General features: G+C 50.9%; 3 protein-coding genes across 8 annotated transcripts in view; 1 reads left to right on the top strand and 2 right to left on the bottom strand.

The window, feature by feature from the left end:
- Positions 1–127: 127 nt before the first annotated feature.
- On the bottom strand, positions 128–3,545 carry ENKD1 (enkurin domain containing 1). The gene is made up of 7 exons (XM_041771447.1): positions 3,199–3,545; positions 2,910–3,104; positions 2,216–2,388; positions 1,095–1,220; positions 834–997; positions 597–733; positions 128–498 (listed from the first exon to the last, which is right to left on the bottom strand). The coding sequence occupies exons 1-7, from the start codon at positions 3,281–3,283 to the stop codon at positions 338–340; spliced, it is 1,041 nt and encodes a 346-aa protein (XP_041627381.1). The 5' UTR covers positions 3,284–3,545; the 3' UTR covers positions 128–337.
- A 228-nt stretch (positions 3,546–3,773) lies between these two features.
- Positions 3,774–5,516, top strand: C10H16orf86 (chromosome 10 C16orf86 homolog). Its single transcript, XM_041771448.1, has 4 exons — positions 3,774–3,878; positions 4,094–4,323; positions 4,665–4,906; positions 5,010–5,516. The coding sequence occupies exons 1-4, from the start codon at positions 3,774–3,776 to the stop codon at positions 5,417–5,419; spliced, it is 987 nt and encodes a 328-aa protein (XP_041627382.1). The 3' UTR covers positions 5,420–5,516.
- A 5,175-nt stretch (positions 5,517–10,691) lies between these two features.
- Positions 10,692–20,900, bottom strand: part of GFOD2 (glucose-fructose oxidoreductase domain containing 2) — a 37,993-nt gene continuing 27,784 nt past the window's right edge. For all 6 annotated transcript variants that reach the window (XM_041772372.1, XM_041772374.1, XM_041772373.1 and 3 more), the window contains 2 exons: positions 20,296–20,641; positions 10,692–12,232 (listed from right to left, as the gene is read on the bottom strand). In XM_041772372.1, coding sequence (XP_041628306.1) covers positions 11,334–12,232; positions 20,296–20,554 — 1,158 coding nt within the window. In that variant the 5' untranslated portion in view covers positions 20,555–20,641 and the 3' untranslated portion in view covers positions 10,692–11,333. The remainder of the gene's footprint in view (positions 12,233–20,295; positions 20,642–20,900) is intronic.

Genomic DNA, 20,900 nt, shown 5'->3' with positions numbered 1-20,900 from the left:
CTTCTGCCCTGGATACAAGGCAGGAGTGATAAGGACAACAGGGAGACCTTCCTGCAGTCAAGCAGCAGGAAGAACACCAGGCTTGGCATTTCTAGGGTAAGAAAAGCTCTTAAGGAGACAAACCTCACTGTGTACAAAAGGTTTAATTTTGACAATGGGGTTAAGAGGCTGGACTGACCCTTCTACAACCAGTGGTTGGGAAGAGTGCTCCGGGGATACTGCCCACCCCACAGCTCCTGTCTTCAGACTCCATTCTACAATGGGGCCTGATCCTGCCCTTTGCAACCGTGCGGCGATCCCTGGTGAGGACCCCCCATAACTGTCCCCATAAAAGGGCTCAGGCGTCCATCTTCACGAAAACCTTGGGGCGAGAAAAGATCTTGATGGCTTCCTCTACCTGTGCCAGTTTCCGGTCCAGCTCAGCACGATGGCCCTGGGCCTTCAGTGAGTCGGCCCCAGCAGGCAGCAGCACTAGCTCACGTAGCAACTGGCTCTGGCCTACAAGGGAGCCAGGAACAGTGAGTGCTGGGCAGGGGTACCTGGTCCCCATTGGGTTCCCCATCCATTCCACCCTTACCCCCTGCCCATGAACTCACTCTGGAGCAGATTGCTCAGTGTCTCTAGCCGCTGGTTCTCCGGCATGCGAGTGTGGCCAGGGGGCATGGCAGGGTCCGGCTGACTATGCTGGCGGGCCTCAGCCTCCCGTCGCCACAGATCTCTGCGTTCCAACAAGCTGCAGATGCACAGGCTCAGAGTTGATGGTCTGAGGGCAGAGGTTGTCTCCCACCCTCCATAGGCCCCCCTCACCCTGGATGTTGGGCAGTGGGACCTACTAATGGGGCACATGGCCCTTCTGCGTGGCGTTGTAGTGCTCTTGGGCTTGCCGTTGCTGCTCTAGCACTTGTGCCAGGACCTGCAGTGAGCGGGAATGCCTCCGGGGGGCCCTCTTGGCAGCGCGGGCATTGTGGCTAATGAAGTCCACACCCAGGCTTGGCCCCTGCAGGACATGGCATGATGGGGCAGACAGCACTGTGATGTGCTCCTGAACCCTTCAAGATCCCTGCCCTACCTCCTGGCCCCACACATCCTCTCACCTTAGCACTGGGGCCTGCTGGGGTTAGTTGAGGACTGGGGACACGAGGGGGTGGGAGCCCAGGGCCACAGCGGGAGTGTGCCCGCAGGAAGTGGGCAGGCTCTGTTCCAGATGCAGGGCTGGGCTCCTGGAGGGCAAGGCACAGCAGAGGAATCAGTCAAGCTAATGTCAGGGTCTTAAGCAAATTGCACAAGTAAGCTTCTGCTCCTGCCGGTGAGGACATTTCTCTATCTCCAGCCCTATGGGCCTCTTCCCCCTTGAAAGGAACACTTCTATCCATGAGCATTTAAGTATGTGGGCCTCTCACATGTTTAAGAAAACAACAAACCACCCCTCATTCTACCTCAGTCCTGGCTCTGGCTACCATTCCCTTTTTCTCTCCTTCCTGGACAAGCTTCCTGGCTCTGTCCCCACCAAGGTCACTCACAGCTGGCCTCCAAGCCCTCAAATCCAGAGTCCCTTCCCTCATCTCCCTGTCCTCAGCCTAATCCTCAATAACTCCTGGGTCTCCGTCCTCAGATCCAGACCTGACTCTCCATCTGCTTCCTGGACACACGCCCACCCCCTGGGAGTCCCACAAATGCTTCAGCTTCAACAAATTTACATATGACCTTATTGTCTTTTCTCTCAATCCTGCTCCTTCTTCTGAAGACTGGATAGAGAAATGGTACTACTATCTGCCTAAGAATCCCACCACCATACCCCTCCCCCTGCCCATCTCACTGCCCTTTGAAATAAAGGTTACAAAGTGGATTATGTGATCCTTTAGGATGTGGATCCAGCTGATGTCTTAGCCTCACCTCATGCTCTTCTCCCCTGTGCACAACATCCCACTGAACATGCTACTTCTGGTCTTAGGACTTCTATCTGTGAGGTTCCATCTCAGTAGAATGTTCTCTTCCAGTCTCCCCTTGCCTAATTCCTACTTGCCTCTCAGGAGCACCCAGCCATCACCACTTCTGAGGAAACTCACAGCCTGACTCTGCAGCAGAATCTTCTATTTCCTAGCCCTGGTTACCTTTGTCCCCTGTGATTTTTATCTCTCTCCGTAACTCGGATCTGAGTATAACTGCCTATCAGTCAACAAGATGAACAATGCTTCTGGCTCTCCAAGGCAGGTACCTGCAGCTGGGCCTTGACCCGGGACTCCACTTTATCGTATTTGGTCGAGCGCCACAGAGCCTTCAGGGGCCTGGGCTGGCCCTGCTCCCGGCTGTGCTCCTGCTCCCGGAAACGCCTCTGGATCTCCCTGATCCGCTTCAGGTTCTCCTTCTCATGGTCTTTAGGGTCCTTCCCTGGGAAAAAGATGTTGCCAGACTCTACCCTATATACAGTCCAGGAGATCCAACTCCTACTAGTTCACAAATCAGCCCACACACTCCCTCCTACAGAAAGATCTCCCTGACCTCTCCATGATCTCCCTGACCTCTCCCTGACTTTCTCCAAAGGCATTACTTATTCCCTTCCTGACATAGTAATTATCTTCTTCTGTCCCTGATTATTCTCTATATTTTTATTGTGAAGTACATCATTAATCATTTTGTATATCATATCTGTCTCTTCACCTATAGGGCAGGCACGCAGAAGGCACTCAACAGACAATGTTTCGCTGATGCATGAATTCATTAAGCTGAGTTAGGGTTCTCGGGAACTACGTCATCAAGTCCTCTCCTGTGAGGAAGTAATGCATTTCCCCGTCCTTCTATAGTTGGGGAAAACGACACTCAGAGGGGCAAAGCCTGAGCCCAGATCTGGGAAGGAGAAGCAACGCTTTTGACTTCCTACTCGCTGCGCTACCCTTTCTGCCCGAACTTACTCTTGGGAGAGGCTCCTGGGCCTAGGGAGATGCCCCTGAGCTGCAGCAGCACGCCCCCGACGCCACTCCGGCCACGCTCCAGGATCTCTCTGGCTCCGGGATTCATGCGCGGGCCGCGCGGAGGGGTGGCGTCCAAGTCAAGGTCCGATGTCAGCAGGTCCAGCTTCAGCGCGTTTCCCTCAAGGCGACCTAGGGCTGACAAGCCAGACGGGGCGGAGCGCGGGGCTCAGTGGTGGAGCAGAGCCCAAGCTCGCTCGGGCCTCGCCCCGCCGCGCCGCCCCCCACTCACCCGAGGCCGGCCGCCGGTAGTAGTCAGGGCAGAGCGTAGGGTCTGGAGGGATGGGCCCCGAGATGCGGGACGGGCCCTCGCACATACCGCCTTCGCTGCCCTGCAACGGTGCACCGAGGCCTGCCGGGCGCCGCGGTTCCGGGCCCTGGCCGCGTCCTCAGCCCCGCGCCTCCTCCCTGGTGCCGGCCGGGATCCTGACCCCGGCGGTGCCCTCCGTTCCCGCTGCCCGCCAGCGCTCGCCGCCTCCGCTGCCAGCCCACTTCCCTGCCCGGGTCACGACCCCTTCCCCGCCACACGCGGGGGGAGTTTTGCCGCCGGCTGCTGCAACCCCACGGGCTTGCTGTTGCCAGGTAACAATAGTTTCCGTCCCTGAGGTCAGGGGCCAAGGCCCCCTGGCGCACAGCCTTCTGGGGCTTGTAGTTCCGGCTGAGGGTGGAGAGGAGCCACCGTCAGGCGCTCTTCCCAGCGGGCTGCTGTGGCCGGCGGGTCTCTGGGGCCAGCGCCAGGGCCAGAGGGCCGGCCCCTCGCCACCTCCCCGCAAGCAACCGTCGAGGAGGCGCTGACTCCTCGCAGCCATGGCCTCAGCAGGGGCCAAGAGGCGGCCAGGGGCCCCGGAGGGCACCGCCGCGGGGCCGGCACAGCTCTCGGAGTCGTCCGGTGGCCACGCTCAGAGCTCTGAGGTGACCATCAGGCTGTGTGGTCTTCAAACACTTGTCCGCGGCACCCTAGGAGGCCAAACTCTGTGCGACGCTCCCCTGAGTGCCAGGACAAGCTCCCCAGACAGGGAGGGCCATGGGCTGGTGCCCTTCATCTGCGTTTGGTGTTTGTCCGGTGTCTGATGACTGATCCCCTGCATCCTTTGCCCGGTGATCAGTTACCTATGTGCCACCTCTAGTGTCCAGTGATGGCAGACCGGTGCCTGGTACCAGCCTATGAGGCCTGCCGGACCCTGGGTGAAGACAAGGGCCCAGCAGGACCAGTCTCAGAGCCGGAGCTCCAGGAGGAACAACTCAGGCTGGAAGAAGAGAGGCTCAAGCTAGAGGTGGAGTCGTTAGAGGAGAGAGGCCCCAGGCCCACGGCCTCCGTTGTAAGGACCAGTCAGGGTCCGAAGAGGAAGCCTGTCAAGTGAGGGGGCTTTCAGAGGGAACGAGCTGCTGGGCGGCGCGGTGGGGTGGGTGGGCCGGCGCACCAGCAGGGGTCCTAAATCCTGCACTCCTGCACAGTGCCACAGCATCCCGTCACCGCTGTCACTCACTCCCTCTGTTCCCGAAGGACCCTGGCATGGGGGGTTGGGCAGCGAGAGGAGTCTCAAGGCCTTGTCAGGGAACTGAGCTCCCAGGAGCTCTAGTCCTCTGTCCGGCCCAGAGCCTCACTGACCAGGAAGCACACAAGAATCTGGGCGCCAGGTGGTGGACAGACAGGGCTATTCCCTATGGTCAGGACAAAGGAGCCAAAGCTGGAGGCAGGCTCCTTAGCCCCCTGTCCCCCAGCTTTCCAGGGCCCAGCCACCAAGCCCATCCTAGGGTTGAAGTGGAGATGCCACAGGGCCTGCCATTGCAGAAGGAGGAGCCAGAAAGTAGCCAGAGTGAGCCCTTACCATCTGCCAAACAGCACAAAAAAGCCAAGAAGCGCAAGAGTCTGGGGGCTCCAGTGCTCCCAGCAATGACCAGCACAGTGTCTGCACCTTCAGAGACGTTGGGGCTGGAGCGTGAGTGGCAGCTCCTGGGCCTCCCCTTTTCCTCCTGCCTGATGGAACTCTGACATGGCACAGCTTGGTGTTCCAGCTCTTGCCCTGCCCTGGGTCTTTGCAGGAAAGGCCCAGCGCCTGCGGCCCCTGTACCAGTACATCAACTATTGCAATCCCGAGCTGAATCAGGCAGGGGAGGGGGACAGGGAGGCTGAGGCAGAGCTGGAGCCTGAGTTGGAGCTGGCCCTGATCCCCGAGGAAGCAGGTGTGGAGCAACTGCAGGCCTTGCTGCCCGTGGCAGGTGAGCTGGCCTCAGGCCTCACTTTGCCTTGCCCCAGTACATTTGTGTCTTCCACCCATGCTCTGGTTCCCCTGGGAGAGGAGGTTGGAGAGGAGCCCGGTTGTTTGCCCAGCTTGGGGGTCAGCGGCCGCCTCAAGGCTGAGGTGGATAAATCAACCCAGGTGGACATCAACAAGATGCTGAGTGTTTGCGCCGCCCCACTTGTACCTCCACTCTCCCCTCAGTACAAGTGACTTTCCTGCCTCCTTCCCCATTGGTGGCTCCCCATCTCCAAAGCCTGAATCAGAGCAGCAGCCTTAGGCCCTGGGGGACGGAGGTAAATTAGTCCCTCTCCCTACTTGGAACCTTGGACTTGCTGAAAATAAACATTTTTCCTTTTCCGAGACTTTGTGACTTTCCAAATAAGACGGCTGAAGAGAGGCTGGGAAGGTGGGTGCAGGGTCTGAAGCCTGACTGGTCATCTGGATCACCCAAGAACTTGGCTGAACAAAAGTACAGCTTCTTGGGTACTACCCCAGACCTAACCAAATCAGAATCTGCAGGAGTAGGGCCTACTTTTGTGCATTTAAAGGCTCCTCAGGTGAACCTGAAGGTCAGACAGGGTAATGGTGGGGATGCAGAAGGAGGTAGTAAGGAGAAACGTGGGGCAGAGAAAGAAAAGGGACAATCAGGTCACAGGAACCAGATGCTTGGCTTTGCTCCATTTCCTAGGGAAGTGGCCTGCATTTGGTCTGACCTTGAGGGTCCAACACTTGGGATCTCCCATTGAGGTGTCAGAGTTCATTTGCCTGTCCCAAGAGTGGTGTCTTTAGACTGCTTTCCACTTACAGGAGGCAAGAGCTGGACCAGTTTTTGCCCCCAAAGTGGACCTAACAGAGGCATTGGTGCCTTTTCCCTGGCAGCCAGGGGTGGGGTGGGGTGGTGGATTCGAGTGTTCTCCCTGGAGCCCTGCAGCCAAGCCACTGGATAACTGCTGCGTAAGAGGCAGCCTTTGGCCTTTTTGGAAACCTCATATCCTGCTGCCTCCTGGTCCTTCTGAATGTCCCTCATTTACCTTAGACATAGGGATTTCCAAATTAAATGAATAACTTCTCCTCCCTCCAATCTGCTTTTTTTTTCTTGTGTCTCATCTACATCACTGTTCAAGCCAAAATCCTGGGGGTCACCCCGGGCTCCATCCTATTCTTTGCCGGTTCTTTACTCCTACCAGCTAATCAGGCACCAAGGCTGGTGAATGTACCCTCTAGGCTGAGAGCCTCTAAGATCCCATGGTCAGCACTCCTGCCCTGGGACACTTTTACCTTCAGGTGAGAGCTCATTACTCTCCCTGTTTGTGGCCCTTTGCCCAAGCAATCCACCCAGTGATCCTGCCACACACACACCTGAACCCGATGGTGTTGCTTCCCTTCTAGCAGCTTGCTCCTCTTGCCTCAGCTGCCTTAAAACTTTTAAGTGGTTTCTTATAAGTTCCTGACCAGCCATATCTTTATTACTATTTTTTAATTTTTTTAATTTTTATTTATTTATGATAGTCACACAGAGAGAGAGAGGCAGAGACATAGGCAGAGGGAGAAGCAGGCTCTATGCACCGGGAGCCCGACGTGGGATTCGATCCCGGGTCTCCAGGATCGCGCCTTGGGCCAAAGGCAGGCGCTAAACTGCTGCGCCACCCAGGGATCCTCTTTATTATTTTTAAAAAAGATTTTATTTATTTACTCATGAGAGACAGAGAGAGAGAGAGGCAGAGACACAGGCAGGCTCCATGCAATGGCCCGACATGGGATTCGATCCCAGGTCTCCAGGATCACACCCTGGGCCGAAGGCAGCGCCAAACCGCTGAGCCACCTGGGGTGCCCCATATCTTTCTTTTACTCTCTGCACGTGGGCTTCCCCTGCCTAAAATCCTTTTATTTCTTTACCCCTCCACCTGGCTATTGCACTCTTAACTTGAAGACTTGGGGGGATCTCTGCTTCTAGCACCCAGTATTACCCTGTAGCATTTACATACTACTGCTGTTGTGGGCTATAACTGTTTTGGGGACTAGGCTGTGAATGTTTGTCATTGCATTGCACCCACCTAGCAGAGGGTCCCCATAAAAGGCACAAAGATAAGGAGACCAAGGTGGGGAGCTGAGGAGGTTGCAGAGGACAGGTCAGGATCTGAAAGGCTGAGGCCATCCAAAGTCCAGAACCATGTGTGGGGCCCCTCAAATAATGGCCTGGCAAGATCACTGGGAGATAGGATGGACAGGCCTAGATGGAAGGAGGAAGAAAATGGGCGTCATCCCAGGCTGCTTCCACCTTTAGGGGTCACCTGGATGCTCCCTGGCCTGGTGGCAAGTCCACAGGGCAAGCCATGGGGTCCGGACATTTATTACTTCTGCCCACACTTTTCCTTGGGTAGTGACTGGACCACCCAGAAGATAGATCCCCCACAGGGACTATGCAGACCAAGTCTTGTCTATAGGGATGAGCATGGATTCTCCAGGACTTTTCAGAGGTAAAGGGCTCTTAACTGAGTTTGGGGGCACCTGAGTGACTCAGTCGGTTGAGCATCTGCCTTCGGTTCAGGTCATGATCTCAGAGTCCTGGGATTGAGCCCTGCGTTGGGCTCCCTGCTCAGTGGGGAGTCTGCTTGTCCCTCTCCCTCTGCCCCTCACCCCTCCTGTGCTCTCTCTCAAATAAATAGGGACGCCTGGGTGGCTCAGTGGTTGAACATCTGCCTTTGGCTCAGGGCATGATCCCAGGTCCTGGGACTGTGAGTCCCACATCAGGCTCCCTGCACCTGCTTCTCCCTCTGCCTATGTCTCTGCCTCTTTCATGAATAAATCTTTTAAAAAATCAAAATCTTAAAAAAAAAAAAAAAAAAAAAAAAAAGGTAACCAGTTGGCTGACTCAGTTAATGGCTGGGGAAGCAGAGGCCTTGAGAGAAGTGGCGTTGCAGAAGATCACACCCTGGGCGCCAGGGACACACTGTCCTTTCCTGAACCCTGGAGATGTGTGGACCTGAGAACTCTGGTTAAGGCCTGACCCAAGAAGACCGAACATCTGCTTTCTATGTACAGGTCTCCAGAGCTGGGGGTGTGAGCCAGGCCAGTACTGACAAGGAAGCTGTTTCTCTCTTCCAACAGGTGACATAGGAAATAGTAATCACCAAAGGAAGAACCGATCTACATTCACAGGTCTATTTCCTGACAGGTTTGTCCAAGCAGGGTGAGTGAGTCCTCTAGGAAAGTTGGGTGGCCTTCCAAGAAGAGGATATGCCAGGAAAAAGCCTTGCTTATGTGAAAGATGTCAGCCCCATGCAGGAGGACCATTTAGCATGGTAGACGCAGAGGCATGGCCATCAGGAAACCAGGTTGGGCAGTTCTGGGAGTGATGAGAGGGGGTGTAGGCAAGGACATCTTGGCCTGGCATTTTGGAGAGGTCACTTGGGAAGGAGAAGAGCAAAATGAGGGAGTCTGGGGACAGGGAGGTGAGGACACTGCTGGGTTGGACTGATGATTGGGTAAATATGAGGCCTACATTTGGTTGGGGGTTGAGAAATAAGCAATAGGTATTTTGGAAGTTCTTTTCTAGTTGCTCTCACAGAGAGGAAAAGCGAACTGCATTTTCAGTGACTTGGAAAAACTTACTCTGACCCAAGGAGGATCCTGAGATTTAGGGGATCAGGTCCAGGGCGGTGATGTTGTCTTCCTCCAGGAGGGGGCGCTGCAGGACAAGCCTGAATCCACATGCAGGCACAGTCACCCCTAAGGACCAGAACCCTGCAGGCTTCCTTGGCCACAGGCATCTGGGCTATTTCAAGGTGCATCTCCTCCCTGGGACCAACCCAAGACATATATGATGGTGAAGATGTCTGAAGGATGGCCATGGACGTAGACTCTGGGGAGTACCAACAAGGAACCTCAGGGTCCTCACAATAGTAGTTCTGCACCCAGCCCACCGCAACCTGCCCTGGGACTTCTGGGGAACCTGTCTTTGTGAAAAAGGAGGTTGCTGTAGAGCCCTATAAACCTAAGTGCCTCTGTGGGTCAGTAACCTGGATGGCTCTTAATTAGGAGCAAGTGAGTCATATATGATGGACACATGTACTTTCTTAGTAAGGGATCCCATCATCCTAGAAACACAGAGGGACTGACCTAGAGCTGATCTGATCACCCCAGGAGGAAAAGAGCAGCCATTTCCTTCCTTCCTTTTCTTTTTCTTTCTTTTTTTTTTTTTAAGTAGGCTCCTGGCCCAGCATGGAGCCCAATGTGGGGCTTGAACTCATGATCCTGAGCTCAAGACCTGAGCTGAGGACAAAGTGTCCCACACTCAACTGACTGAGCCACCCAGGTGCCCCAAGCAGCCTCTTTCTAAATTCTACCAGCATCGTGCCTTGCAGGCTCTCTGCAGTCCACCTCCTAGCTGAGGCCCAGCGGAGATTCCTGCTGCAGAGAGAAGGCAGTAACGTGGATAGGATACTGAGTGCAGACGGCAGCACCTGGACGCTCAGTCTCTGAGATCTGCAAGTGCTGGGGAGAGTAGTTCAGGGTCAGGCTCTTGTAGTCAGATGACCCTGACCAGGCTCCTTCGTGGCTCCATCACTTATAAGTTATAGGAGGGAGTAACTTTGCCCCTCCCTGCCTCAGTTTTCTGATCTGAATAATGAGAATAGTAGTACCCCACGGAGCGGTTTGGAAATTGTCTCGGGGGGCTGGGGGGGCAGATAACATGCAATAATAAGCACACTCCCCAACACTAGCTATTATTTTATCTCACAAGGACAAGGTTTAAAAACCAGGACAACACACAGGAAAATCAGCCTGGTGATTTCTAGAAAGATGCCAAGAGGAAGAGGGAGACTTCCTCGAGCCTTTCTTTCTCTGGCAAGGAGCCCAGGGCAAGGAAGAGGGAGGGAAGTTGGGAGAAGGGAGGAGTTCGGGCTAGGCCTAATCCCAGCAGGCTGGCGGAGGAAACAAAGGGGCACGGGTGTCCTCTCCCCCCACCAACCTCACCTCTGAGGTGGTTAAAAAGCAGTCCCAGTGTAGAACACTTCTTAAAAGCACGGCTGGTGGCCAGCTGTCTGGGCCAGGCAAATTGGGGCAACATGTGGAACTTTCCCCTAGTTCGTCTCATTCAGGCTCCCTGGGACCGCTCCTCACGTCTCCTGGCCAGAGCTCCCCAGAGCCAAATCCATGGTTTCAAGAACAGATTTCTTCGTGGCCTCCAGCCTAGGGAGGTCCCCAACTCTCCCTATCTCCCGGAGATGGCAGGCAAGACAGGCACCCACGAGGAGGTCTCAAGTCCTGTTCTCTGAGAAAAGAGTTCCTTTTCCTTGGAGGGCTCCTGGGATTCAGCTGGAAGGGAATAAGCCCACTAGACTGAGATGGATGCAGAGCAGGCCAGAGCTGCTGTGGAGCCCCAAGGAAAGAGAAAAATATGAACAATCTACAACAATAAACAAGCCTTTCATTGATAAAGAAATCCAATTTACCAAACAAACAACCACATAACATAGTGTCAGACTTTCTGATTTATTTATTAACATTTATCAGATATTCCAGAACTCTCCCTATCTCCTCACTGCCAAATAATGGGCCTTTTGCCCTAGGTCAACAGCCCCTGAGAGGTTACCTAATGAAGAATTCCTCCTCTCTGCCAGGGAAGGGGCAGCCTAAGGGCTGGAAGGGCCTGGTCATATGGGGAGGAGGGCAGGTGCAGATCCCTGAGGGATGACTCGATGCCCTCACCATTCCTGAGATGCCCTACCCCAGGAAGGGCAGGAGAGCAAGGCTTCTTGTCATTTCTCCTCAGGCCCGAGGAATCAGCCAAGCTGGGTCCTTGCTTCGCTTCCTCACCTAGTTAGGACCATAAATAGGCTAAAGCAGCCTCCAGGTTAAACCCTTGCTGGCTCTGCTCACCAGCACAACTATGCAGAAACCGGGGGACTGTTCCACCCGGGGTATGCTGTGTGGCCCTCAGCTCCATCACCACCCTGCAAGTCTGAGGAGTAACTGAGCATTGGAGGGGGCTTGACCTGGACCCTGCCCAGGTGACTGGTGAAATGAAAGACATGGTCTGTGCTGTGGCCAAGCCCTCCCATCTCGGCTTCAGGTCCCTCCCCGGCCCCTCTGCCCCATGACAGGGAGCCCACGTGCAGGCTCACAGATTATTCCGTTGGAGTGCCTCACACAGGTTCTGGTTGGTGTCGGGTTCTTCCGTCAGCACCTCCACAGCCTCCCACTCCCCGGATCTGCTCGACCGTTTGATGGCGTCCACCACACTCTGCATGTACAGCCCATCCTCGAAGGAGGCGGCCATGGAGACAGGGGTGTGGTCCCACGTGCGGCGGTCCCCCTGCCCCTGGAAGGACTGGCGCAGGGCCTGCACCATGTAGACCATGCCCTTCAGGTAGAGCAGTGGGACATCCTGGGGCCCCTGCTCGGGCAGCCCCGCACCCACAGCCAACGAGTCCCTCAGGAGCAGCTCCTCTTGTGTGGCAGAGTTCTTCTGCCCGTAGAGGTCAGCTCCTCGGGCAACAAGACGTCCTGCGGAGCCCACTACCATGACCTCGTGCACAAAGGCTCCTGGCATGTTGAAGTTAAGGGTTACTGTGCTGCATACACCCCCACCCATGAGCATCTGGAAGAAGCAGAAGTCATCACTGGTGACGTGCCGAATGCCACGGATGGCCGCATTCTGCCTCACAAAGGTCTTGAGGAGCCCATGCACCTTCTCTGCTCTCCGGCCGGTCAGGTGGGTCAGCAGGTCCACAATGTAGGTGCCCATGGTATGTAGACCCCCGCCGCCCATCAGTTCGTCACAGATCCAGCCGTAGTTGGGGCTGAGCAGGCTGCCTGAGTAGATGCGGGCGTCACAGATCATCACTGCGCCCACGTAGTGCTCCGCGATCAGCTGCTTCATGCGCACGAAGGCAGGCAGGAAGCGCAGCACGTTCCCCACCAGGCTCATCAGCTGTGGATAGTAGCGGGAGGCTGTCACCATCCGGAAGGCATCTACTGAGGTTGCTGCCTTCTCACAAACCACATTCTTCCCGATACCTGAGAACAAAACACACCGGAAGATCTCAAAGTTCTAAGAGATTCACACGGTGGGAGAATCTTTCCTTGAGGGTAGATGAACTCTCAAAAGCCTATTATCAGATGGTGGCCTCGGATAAGAGCAAAGGCAATGGTTTGGATAAAGATGGTGCCCCGTGACTGGGACTGGAGAACAAATTATAGGTTGGAGAAAGACGAGTAAATTCTTAAGGAAAAATGAAAGGAGTAGAAGCAGAAGGCGCAAACTAGGAATGGGAAGTAAACAGAGGAGGTATGATAGGTAATTTTTTTTTTTAATTTTTTTTTTTATGATAGGTAATTTTATGTGCTAAGCTGGCTAGGCTGTGGTGTCCATCAAATATGTCTGGACACTGCTGGAAAGGTATTTTTCAGGTGTGATTAGCATTTAAACAAGTAGATTTTGGAGAAAAAAAAAAAAAAAGTAGATTTTGGGAAGCTTGAGTGGCTCTGTGGTTGAGTGTCTGCCTTTGGCTCAGGGCATCTCCTGGTCCTAGGATTGAGTCCCACATCGGGCTCCCTGCGAGAAGCCTGCTTCTCCCTCTGCCAGTGTCTCTGCTTCTCTCTGTGTCTTGAATGAATAAATAAATAACATCTTTAAAAAAAAAAAAAAAGATTTGGAGTATGTCAGGTCACCTTCCATAATCTGGGTGGGCCTCATCCTAATCGGTTAAAGGCCTTAGGAAAAAAGACTGAGGTTCTGTGGAGAGGAAGGAATTCTGCTTCCAGATGCAAGTCTGCAATATCAACTTTTTTTTTTTTTTTTTTTAAGATTTATTTATTCATGAGAGACACAGAGAGAGGCAGAAACACAGGCAGAGGGAGAAGCAGGCTCCCTGCGGGAAGCCCCACGTGGGACTCAATCCCAGGACCCCAGGGATTACACCCTGAGAAGGCAGGTGCTCAACCACTGAGCCACCCAGGCATCCCTACAACATCAACATCTTGCTGGAATTTCCATCCTGTTGTCTTGCCCTACAGACTTCAGATTTGTCAGCTTCTACAATCACATGAGCTGATTCCTTAAAATAAGCTTCTCCCTCTCTCTAGATACCTTCATTAGTTCTGTTTCTCCAGAGAAGACTGCTTGATATATGTGGGCTGGAGAGACAAACAGGCCTATGTACTTTCTTACATTTATTAGATCACCAGCAAAAGTATCTATTCTGTATTCTAGGGGATGGGCTTTGTACTCTCAGTTGTAACTGCAGAAAGGGCTATAAGATTTCCTAAAGATTACTCTCTGGTCCAACAAGTTAGTGTAGTCAAAAGGTTAGAAAATGTTTAGCTCTAGTAGGAGGGGATAGGGAATAAAATATCCCTTTTGCCCTCATGACTGTTCTGAGTATACTTAGCTGGGATGTACTGAGAGAGCAAAACAAGGCTAGAAAAAGCCATGAAAATAGAGAACTAGAAGACTGAGCAGCTTCCATATTAGGAAGCAGAAAGGATCGATACTCCATGTTTTAAGATGAAAGTTCATGAGGGTATGAGTAGTCACAAGACACCAACACTTAGGATACTCCTGTGAACTTGGGGTGGTTCAAATTGAAGTCCTATGTTATACCGCTACAGATGTAGGGTGGAGGTGTAAAACAAAGGGAGATGTCTTGTACTCAGGTCTGGCAGGAGGGGGCCCTGCAAGGAGTAGCCCCTGATTGTTATCATGATCTGCTCTTGGACAGTCTCCAATGCTTCCTTACACATGTGGGATTTTAGGATTAGGGACTGGAGAATCACAATACTGGGTGACAATTTTGCCACTTGGCTGCAGAACATTAATGGCTGACCAGAGGAATAGAGGAAATTAGATTCTCAAATACAAACACTCCATCTGAGGGCTGCAGCTCTGGCCAACCCAGAAACTACCTGCTGTGAACGATTCATTGCAGGGATTGTGGTGGACACAGCAGCATGGGGCTGAGAGGAGGTGGGGGGGGGGGGGTGAGGAAGAACCTCTGTGGCTGCTGGGAATTTGGTGATGATAAAACCAGGATAAGGAATCTCTGTTTCATGCCAAGAGACGTCAGGGAAGGGGGAAAGACCTCCCTTCTTGAGCCCAAAGAATAGAAATGCTTTTGAACTTAGGCCCCAGTGGCATTATCTGTTTAGGAGCTAAAGGCCATCTTGAGTTAAATAGGCTCCCACAGGCCAACTGCACATGATCTCTAACTTGAGAAAACCTGGGTTGCCCTGAAAGACATATTTATTTAAGTTATCTAGCACTCCTGCCAGGAAGCCAAAGGAGAGATTAGAGAAGCCTGGAACTGCTTTTTGTTTTAGGAGTGGGGAAAAAAGCATGGATGCTAAGTGCTTATCAGCTCAGATTTTTTGGAGTGTCAACAAATTTCAAGCTGCAACCCTTTCTTTCTTCTCTCTCTCTCTCTCTCTCTTTCTTAAAGATTTTATTTATTCATGAGAGACACACACACAGAGAGAGAGAGAGAGAGAGAGAGAGAGAGAGGCAGAGACATAGGCAGAGGGAGAAGCAGGCTCCATGCAGGGAGCCTGATGTGGGACTTGATCCAGGGTCTCCAGAATCACGCCCTGGGCGGAAGGCAGGCGCCAAACTGCTGAGCCACCCAGGGATTCCCCAAGCTGCAACCCTTTCTTAAACTCCTATTCCCCAGACTTCCCAGGAGTAAAGTGCCTTTGAGCACCAGAGGCCCAGAGAAGGTGCCCCAGGAGACCTCTTTGTTCCCTATTAACAGACCGCAGGTTCAGAGCTCTAAGACTATGGCACCCCCGTTAGCCCATCCAAAGGCATGGGATTAGAGAAAAGAGATTTCAAGAAGCAGGTGGAGGAGCTTGGGAAGAGTACCACTTTTATGTTTTACAAAATCCAGGAAGTCTACTTTCTTTGGGGAGGAGGTATAAAAAAGGTTCTGCTATTAGAAAAGTAAGTCTGAAAGCCACAAGACTGAATCTTTTTTTTTTTTAAAGATTTATTTATTTATTCATGAGAGACACACACACAGAGAGAGAGAGAGAGAGAGAGAGAGAGAGAGAGAGGCAGAGACACAGGCAGAGGGAGAAGCAGGCTCCATGCAGGAAGCCTGATGCAGGACTCGATCCCAGGACCTCCGAATCCTGTCCTGAGACAAACACAGATGTTCAACTGCTGAGCCACCCAGGTGTCCCATGACTGAATCATTCTTGCCTACTCTCTCTGTTACTGGTCCTACTGTTAGCACCTAGGTCATACCACCAGACTGGGCTTGCATGAGTAGAATTTGTGTGCCAGGCCCTGTGCTAAGCACTGGGAATACAGCATTGGCTTTGGTCTTTACTTTCAGAGAACTTATAGTTTAGTGGGAGAGATAGCCATTAATCAAATTATCATATAAATACATGTAGAACTGCACTTGTGGTAAATGCAATAAAGATGACATAAACAGTAAAATGAGAACATATACCAGGAACCTGACCTTAGGGTCAGAGAAATCCCCAGGGACCAGTGTTGCAGAGATTAAATTATTTGGGTTAGATTTTTTTTTTTTTGAGGAATAACCTCTTGTTATCTTATAAGCCCTTGGGAAAGAGTTGGGAAATTCAGTGTTTTTCTAATGAAGCACAGGAACTGCCAAGAACTGGGCACAGAAACCTACCTGTTAGTGACAGATTTAAGAAAACTTTTAACTGTAGCAAAAATGTGGGGATGTTTTGCACACTAAAACACATCTTTTCTGAACCACTTCTAAACTGAGAAATAAAACTTGTTAGGGTCCCTCTCCCTCCTGTAAGGAACCCATAGGCAAGCTTTAAGGATGACATTGGAGCAAAAGAAGATGGAAAAAAAAAAAAAAGTCAAACAAAGGTAGAAAATAAGATGCCACAGAAAGAGCTGTGAAATGAAATGGTCACCCCTGGAGGCGAAGTTCAATCATTTATTTTAGGAAATCACCAATAAGAGTGAAGGCAAGAAACAATCTTTATGGCCTCACAAGTGAAGTAACATCTAAAGATGTAACAAGCCAAGGAAAATATAATTTTTCCTACAGCACTGAGACTTAGTGAGATGCAACCTTAATGTTCCTGGGCCTCGGCTTCTTTAACTGAAAAGGAAGATGTTGGATTAGACCAGTGGTTCCCTATTGTGTGTCAGGACAACCCAGAAGTCTTCTTCAAACACAAATGCACCTGGGTGGCTCAGTCGGTTAAGCATCTGCCTTCAGCTTGGGTCACGATCTCAGGGTCCTGGCATAGAGCCCCATGTCTGGCTCTCTGCTCAGCGCGGAGTCTACTTCTCCCTCTCCCTCTGTGCTCTCTCCATCTCAACATAAAAATAAAATCTTTTTTAAAAAATAAGAAAAAATTTAAAAAATAATTTAAGATTTATTTATTTGAGAGAAAAAGCATGCACATGTGCGGGGTCAAGGGTGGGGGGTGGGAGAGAGCGCAGAAGGCAGAGGGAGACAGAGAATCTGGGGCAGATTCCCTGCTATGTGCAGAGCCTGATGCAGGGCTTGATCTCAAGACCACCAGATCATGACCTGAGCCGAAACCAAGAGTTGGACACACAACCAACTGAGTCACCTAGGTGTACTACTCCCTGACAAAACGAAGCATCTAGCCTATATCCTTAATGAAAAACAAGAGACACAGACCCAATAACAGGGAGACAAAAAAAAAAACAAACCTTATTTTTTTTAAAATAAAGATTTTATCTATCTATTCATGAGACACACACAGAGAGAGAGAGAGACAGACAGACAGACAGACAGAACAGGCAGAGGGAGAAGCAGGCTCCATGCAGGGAGCCTGATGTGGGACTCAATCCCGGGTCTCCAGGATCACAACCTGGGCTGAAGGTGGCGCTAAACCACTGAACTACCTGGGCACCCCCTTAAAAAAAAAATTCTTAAAAAATAAAATGAATTTAACTTAAATCTGTTCTTTTGCTTCAAACAACAGAAAATCCCTTGTGTTATGATGCCAATGTCTTTCTTGGTCAGCACTTAAAGGCAGTCATAAATCATGCTAGAAAGGCCAAAGGGAGCCTTGAGATGCCTATTTAACAGGAACTCAGAGAGTTTAAAAGGGATAGAAAAAAGATGTGGGGTCTGATGTCTAAGCACCTGGCTGGGTCAGTGGGTGGAGCGTGCCATTCTTGATCTCTGGGTTGAGAGCCCCACACTGGGTGTAAAGATGTACATAAATAAATAAATAAATAAATAAATAAATAAACAAACAAAACCTAAAAAAAGAAAGAAAAGAAAAGAAGAGAAGAGAAGAGAAGAGAAGAGAAGAGAAGAGAAGAGAAGAGAAGAGAAAGAAAGGAAAGGAAAGGAAAGGAAAGGAAAGGAAAGGAAAGGAAAGGAAAGGAAAGAAAAGAAAAGAAAAGAAAAGAAAAGAAAAGAAAAGAAAAGAAGTAGGGCCTGATGTAAAATTCAGTATGGTGTTCTGCCTACAGCAATTCCTACACTCACACCCAGTACTTTGAGAAAACTGGAGGAGTTCTCATGGCCTTTTTTTTTTTTTTTTTACATGTGCTTAAGTCAAGTGAGAATTCTCAAATAAAAAAAAAAAAAAAGAGGGGTGCCTGTGTGGTGCAGTCAGTTAAGCATCTGACTCTTGATTTCAGCTCTGGTCATGCTCTCATGGGTCATGAGACTGAGCCCTGTGTAGGGCTCAGTCTGAGATTCTTTTTCTCCCTTTGCTCCTTCCCCTACCCATGTGCTCTGTCTCAAATAAATGAATACATCTTAAAAAAAAAAAAGAAAAAAATGAAAGCACACAGAGAGTGAATTTCATGGTCACAATATGCTCAGTAACTCTTTTGGGGTTTGAGTGAGCAATACCTGAAGAAAGGTCCAGCTGACATGAGCTCTCCCAAACCCACCAATCTGGCCCTGGGATCATGTGCCTACAATAGACCAAGGACTCTCACTCATACCCTGTACCTCCTGACAACAGAGATGCTGAGAGAAGACAGATGACCCTGTTTCACAAAGGGCTGGGACATAAGATCCCAGAAGTCTCTGGTCATCCCTGTCCTTCCTGTTTACATGAAAATCAAGTCTAGCGCTTTCCTGTACCAGGAACCAGAAAACAGCAGGGTTTTGGCCAAAGAACCCTGGAGTTTCCTCTTTTTTTTCATACACAGTTTGGTGATGGTTTCTATGGGAACCCTAAAATCTAAGACAGAGAGCCTCTAGAACTCTGGATATACCTGGCCTCACCAGCCTGCATTCATGCTACAGGGATGGCAAAAAATCAAATGACCACTGTAGCGTGATCCCCTTGCACTAGTCCTCTCTGTTAAACTTAGGCCAATTCTAAACTAAATCTGAAAGCCATTACCTGCCCTCCTAAGAATCTAGTGACTAGTGAATAACTCCAGCGTCACACACTCTTAAGAGACTGCTCTCTGAAGGAGACAAACCATCTCTAATTTTTGGCTAAAATGTACATGCCCCCAAATCAATAACCAGACAGACTCATGTTCTTGATCACTCCAATGAACATTTATCTTTACCAACGCGCTGGGTCAGTGAGACATCCTTTTCTCCTCAGAAAAAGGGAGACAGGCAGAGCCTAGGACTCACCACCACAGTAGTGGCCAGGAGGAGTGGTCAAGCCTGCCATACCAGTTCCTGGGCATGAATGCATCAGAACACATCAGAGAAATATTTTGTGACTGTCACCTTACATAAATCAACTTCTGTCAATTAATTATATGCTACCTGAATTGTTACCTAAGTCTTTTCTCATTTACTTTGTAATGTGTGTGATCTTTAGTCTCAATTAAACTGTGAAATCTGAAGGCAGGGAGGGCTCTGGTCCAACATTGCTTTAAATAATGTACAGAGTGACGTCAGGACAGTGCCTGGCACAGAGGAGGCATTAAAAACAAACAAATAGGGCAGCCCCGGTGGCACAGCGGTTTAGCGCCGCCTGCAGCCCGGGTGTGATCCTGGAGACCTGGGATTGAGTCCCACGTCGGGTTCCCTGCATGGAGTCTGCTTCTCCCTCTGCCTGTGTCTCTGCCTCTCTCTCTGTGTCTCAATAAATAAATAAAATCTTTTTCTTTTTAAAAGATTTATTTATGATAGACATGGGGGGAGGGCAGAGACACAGGAGGAGGGAGAAGCAGGCTCCATGCCAGGAGCCCGACGCGGAACTCGATCCCAGGACTCCAGGATCGCACCCTGGGCCAAAGGCAGGCACCAAACCGCTGAGCCACCCAGGGATCCCCAATAAATAAAATCTTAAAAAAAAAAAACAAAAAACACAACAAATAGGGGATCCTGTCATGGAGTCTGCTTCTCCCTCTGCCTGTGTCTCTGACTCTCTCTCTCTATCGTGAATAAATAAATAAATCTTAAAAAAAACAAACTGCTAGATGAATATTTACTGGCTTGTTTTCTTATTAGATTCTGATTAATATAAGAAAAAGAGAAAACGTCACCTCCATTTGACAGGGCAGAGAAGCCCAACAAGAACTGCAGAACAGCTCAGTAAGCCCTGTCTACTGCTTCCCAAGGGGGCAGAGATGCAAGCAGGCAGTCCTGTGGACCCTGTCAGAGAAGCCCAGCATTGTCAGAGAGCCTTCCTGCCTTGTGGCACACAAGATTGCAAAATTTGGCAGGAAGGGTGTGTACTCAATGTAGCAAAAGACTGACAAAACATGGGAAATGGTAGCCTTGCTACACACCCTCGTCTTCCCTCTGAGGTGCTACGTGCCACGGAAATGGAAGAACAAACACATCAGTCACAATCAATTTCCTACTGCCCAAGTCTCCGAACTCTGACTTCAAACAGGCCAACTTTACATTGCATGAAATGTCTATGTGCTGCCAAATCGAGCACCACATTGCATGACCTGATGATCTCTAGCCCCTAGGATAGGCCAACTCTTAAGGGTTTGCTTAATTTTTGCTCAGGGAGTTACTTATGGGGGTGAGGAAGGCCGGATCGTTTCTTCCCATAGCTGTACACCCCGCCCCCCGCCCCCCACGTGCCCTCTCCAGCACAGAGGAGAGCAGTGACACGCAAGGCCCACCCAGGGGGAGACACCCTGCCCCTGCTCTGACTGTCCATACCTAAAGCCTTCACAGATATTTGCCGGGTGAGTGGAGGGGGGATATTGATGCACACAAGGTCCACGTCTTGATGTAGCAAGACATCGTCGGTCCGGCTGGTGTAGAAGGTGATGTTCATCTCCTCGGCAAGCTGTTTTGCCTCCTCCTCAGTCTTTCCCCACAGGGCCTCCACGGTGAACCCTTCTGCCCTCAGTAGCGGAACCAAGACCCGGGCAGAGCTGCCGGTCCCAAATACACCCACTCCTGGGAGCATCTTCATGCCGGCTTCTCTGTTCACCAGCTCATCTCCTCACAAGAGCCTCCAACATGAATACGATTTTCCCACAGTACTGGTCAAACATGGCTCCTGGAACAGCAAGCATCATATTGGCTGTTAGTGGATGGCACACTCAGCTGAGGCTACCCTTCTAGACTTATTTGGAAGCAGTAAGCTCTCTGCCACAAAGCACAAATGAAATACTGCTCTAAAATGAAAACCCGCAAAAGCTTTTCTCACAGAGACTCAAGGACATTAGCAATATCCACCTACTGGAAGGTGGAAGAATGAAAAACGAGGAAAGCTGAGTTCAAATCCCTGTTTTGTTACTTAATGTTTGTGTGACTCA

The sequence above is a fragment of the Vulpes lagopus genome, chromosome 10 (genome assembly GCF_018345385.1).
Source record: "Vulpes lagopus strain Blue_001 chromosome 10, ASM1834538v1, whole genome shotgun sequence".
NCBI lineage: Eukaryota > Metazoa > Chordata > Mammalia > Carnivora > Canidae > Vulpes > Vulpes lagopus.
This window is presented reverse-complemented; position numbering and strand designations above follow the sequence as displayed.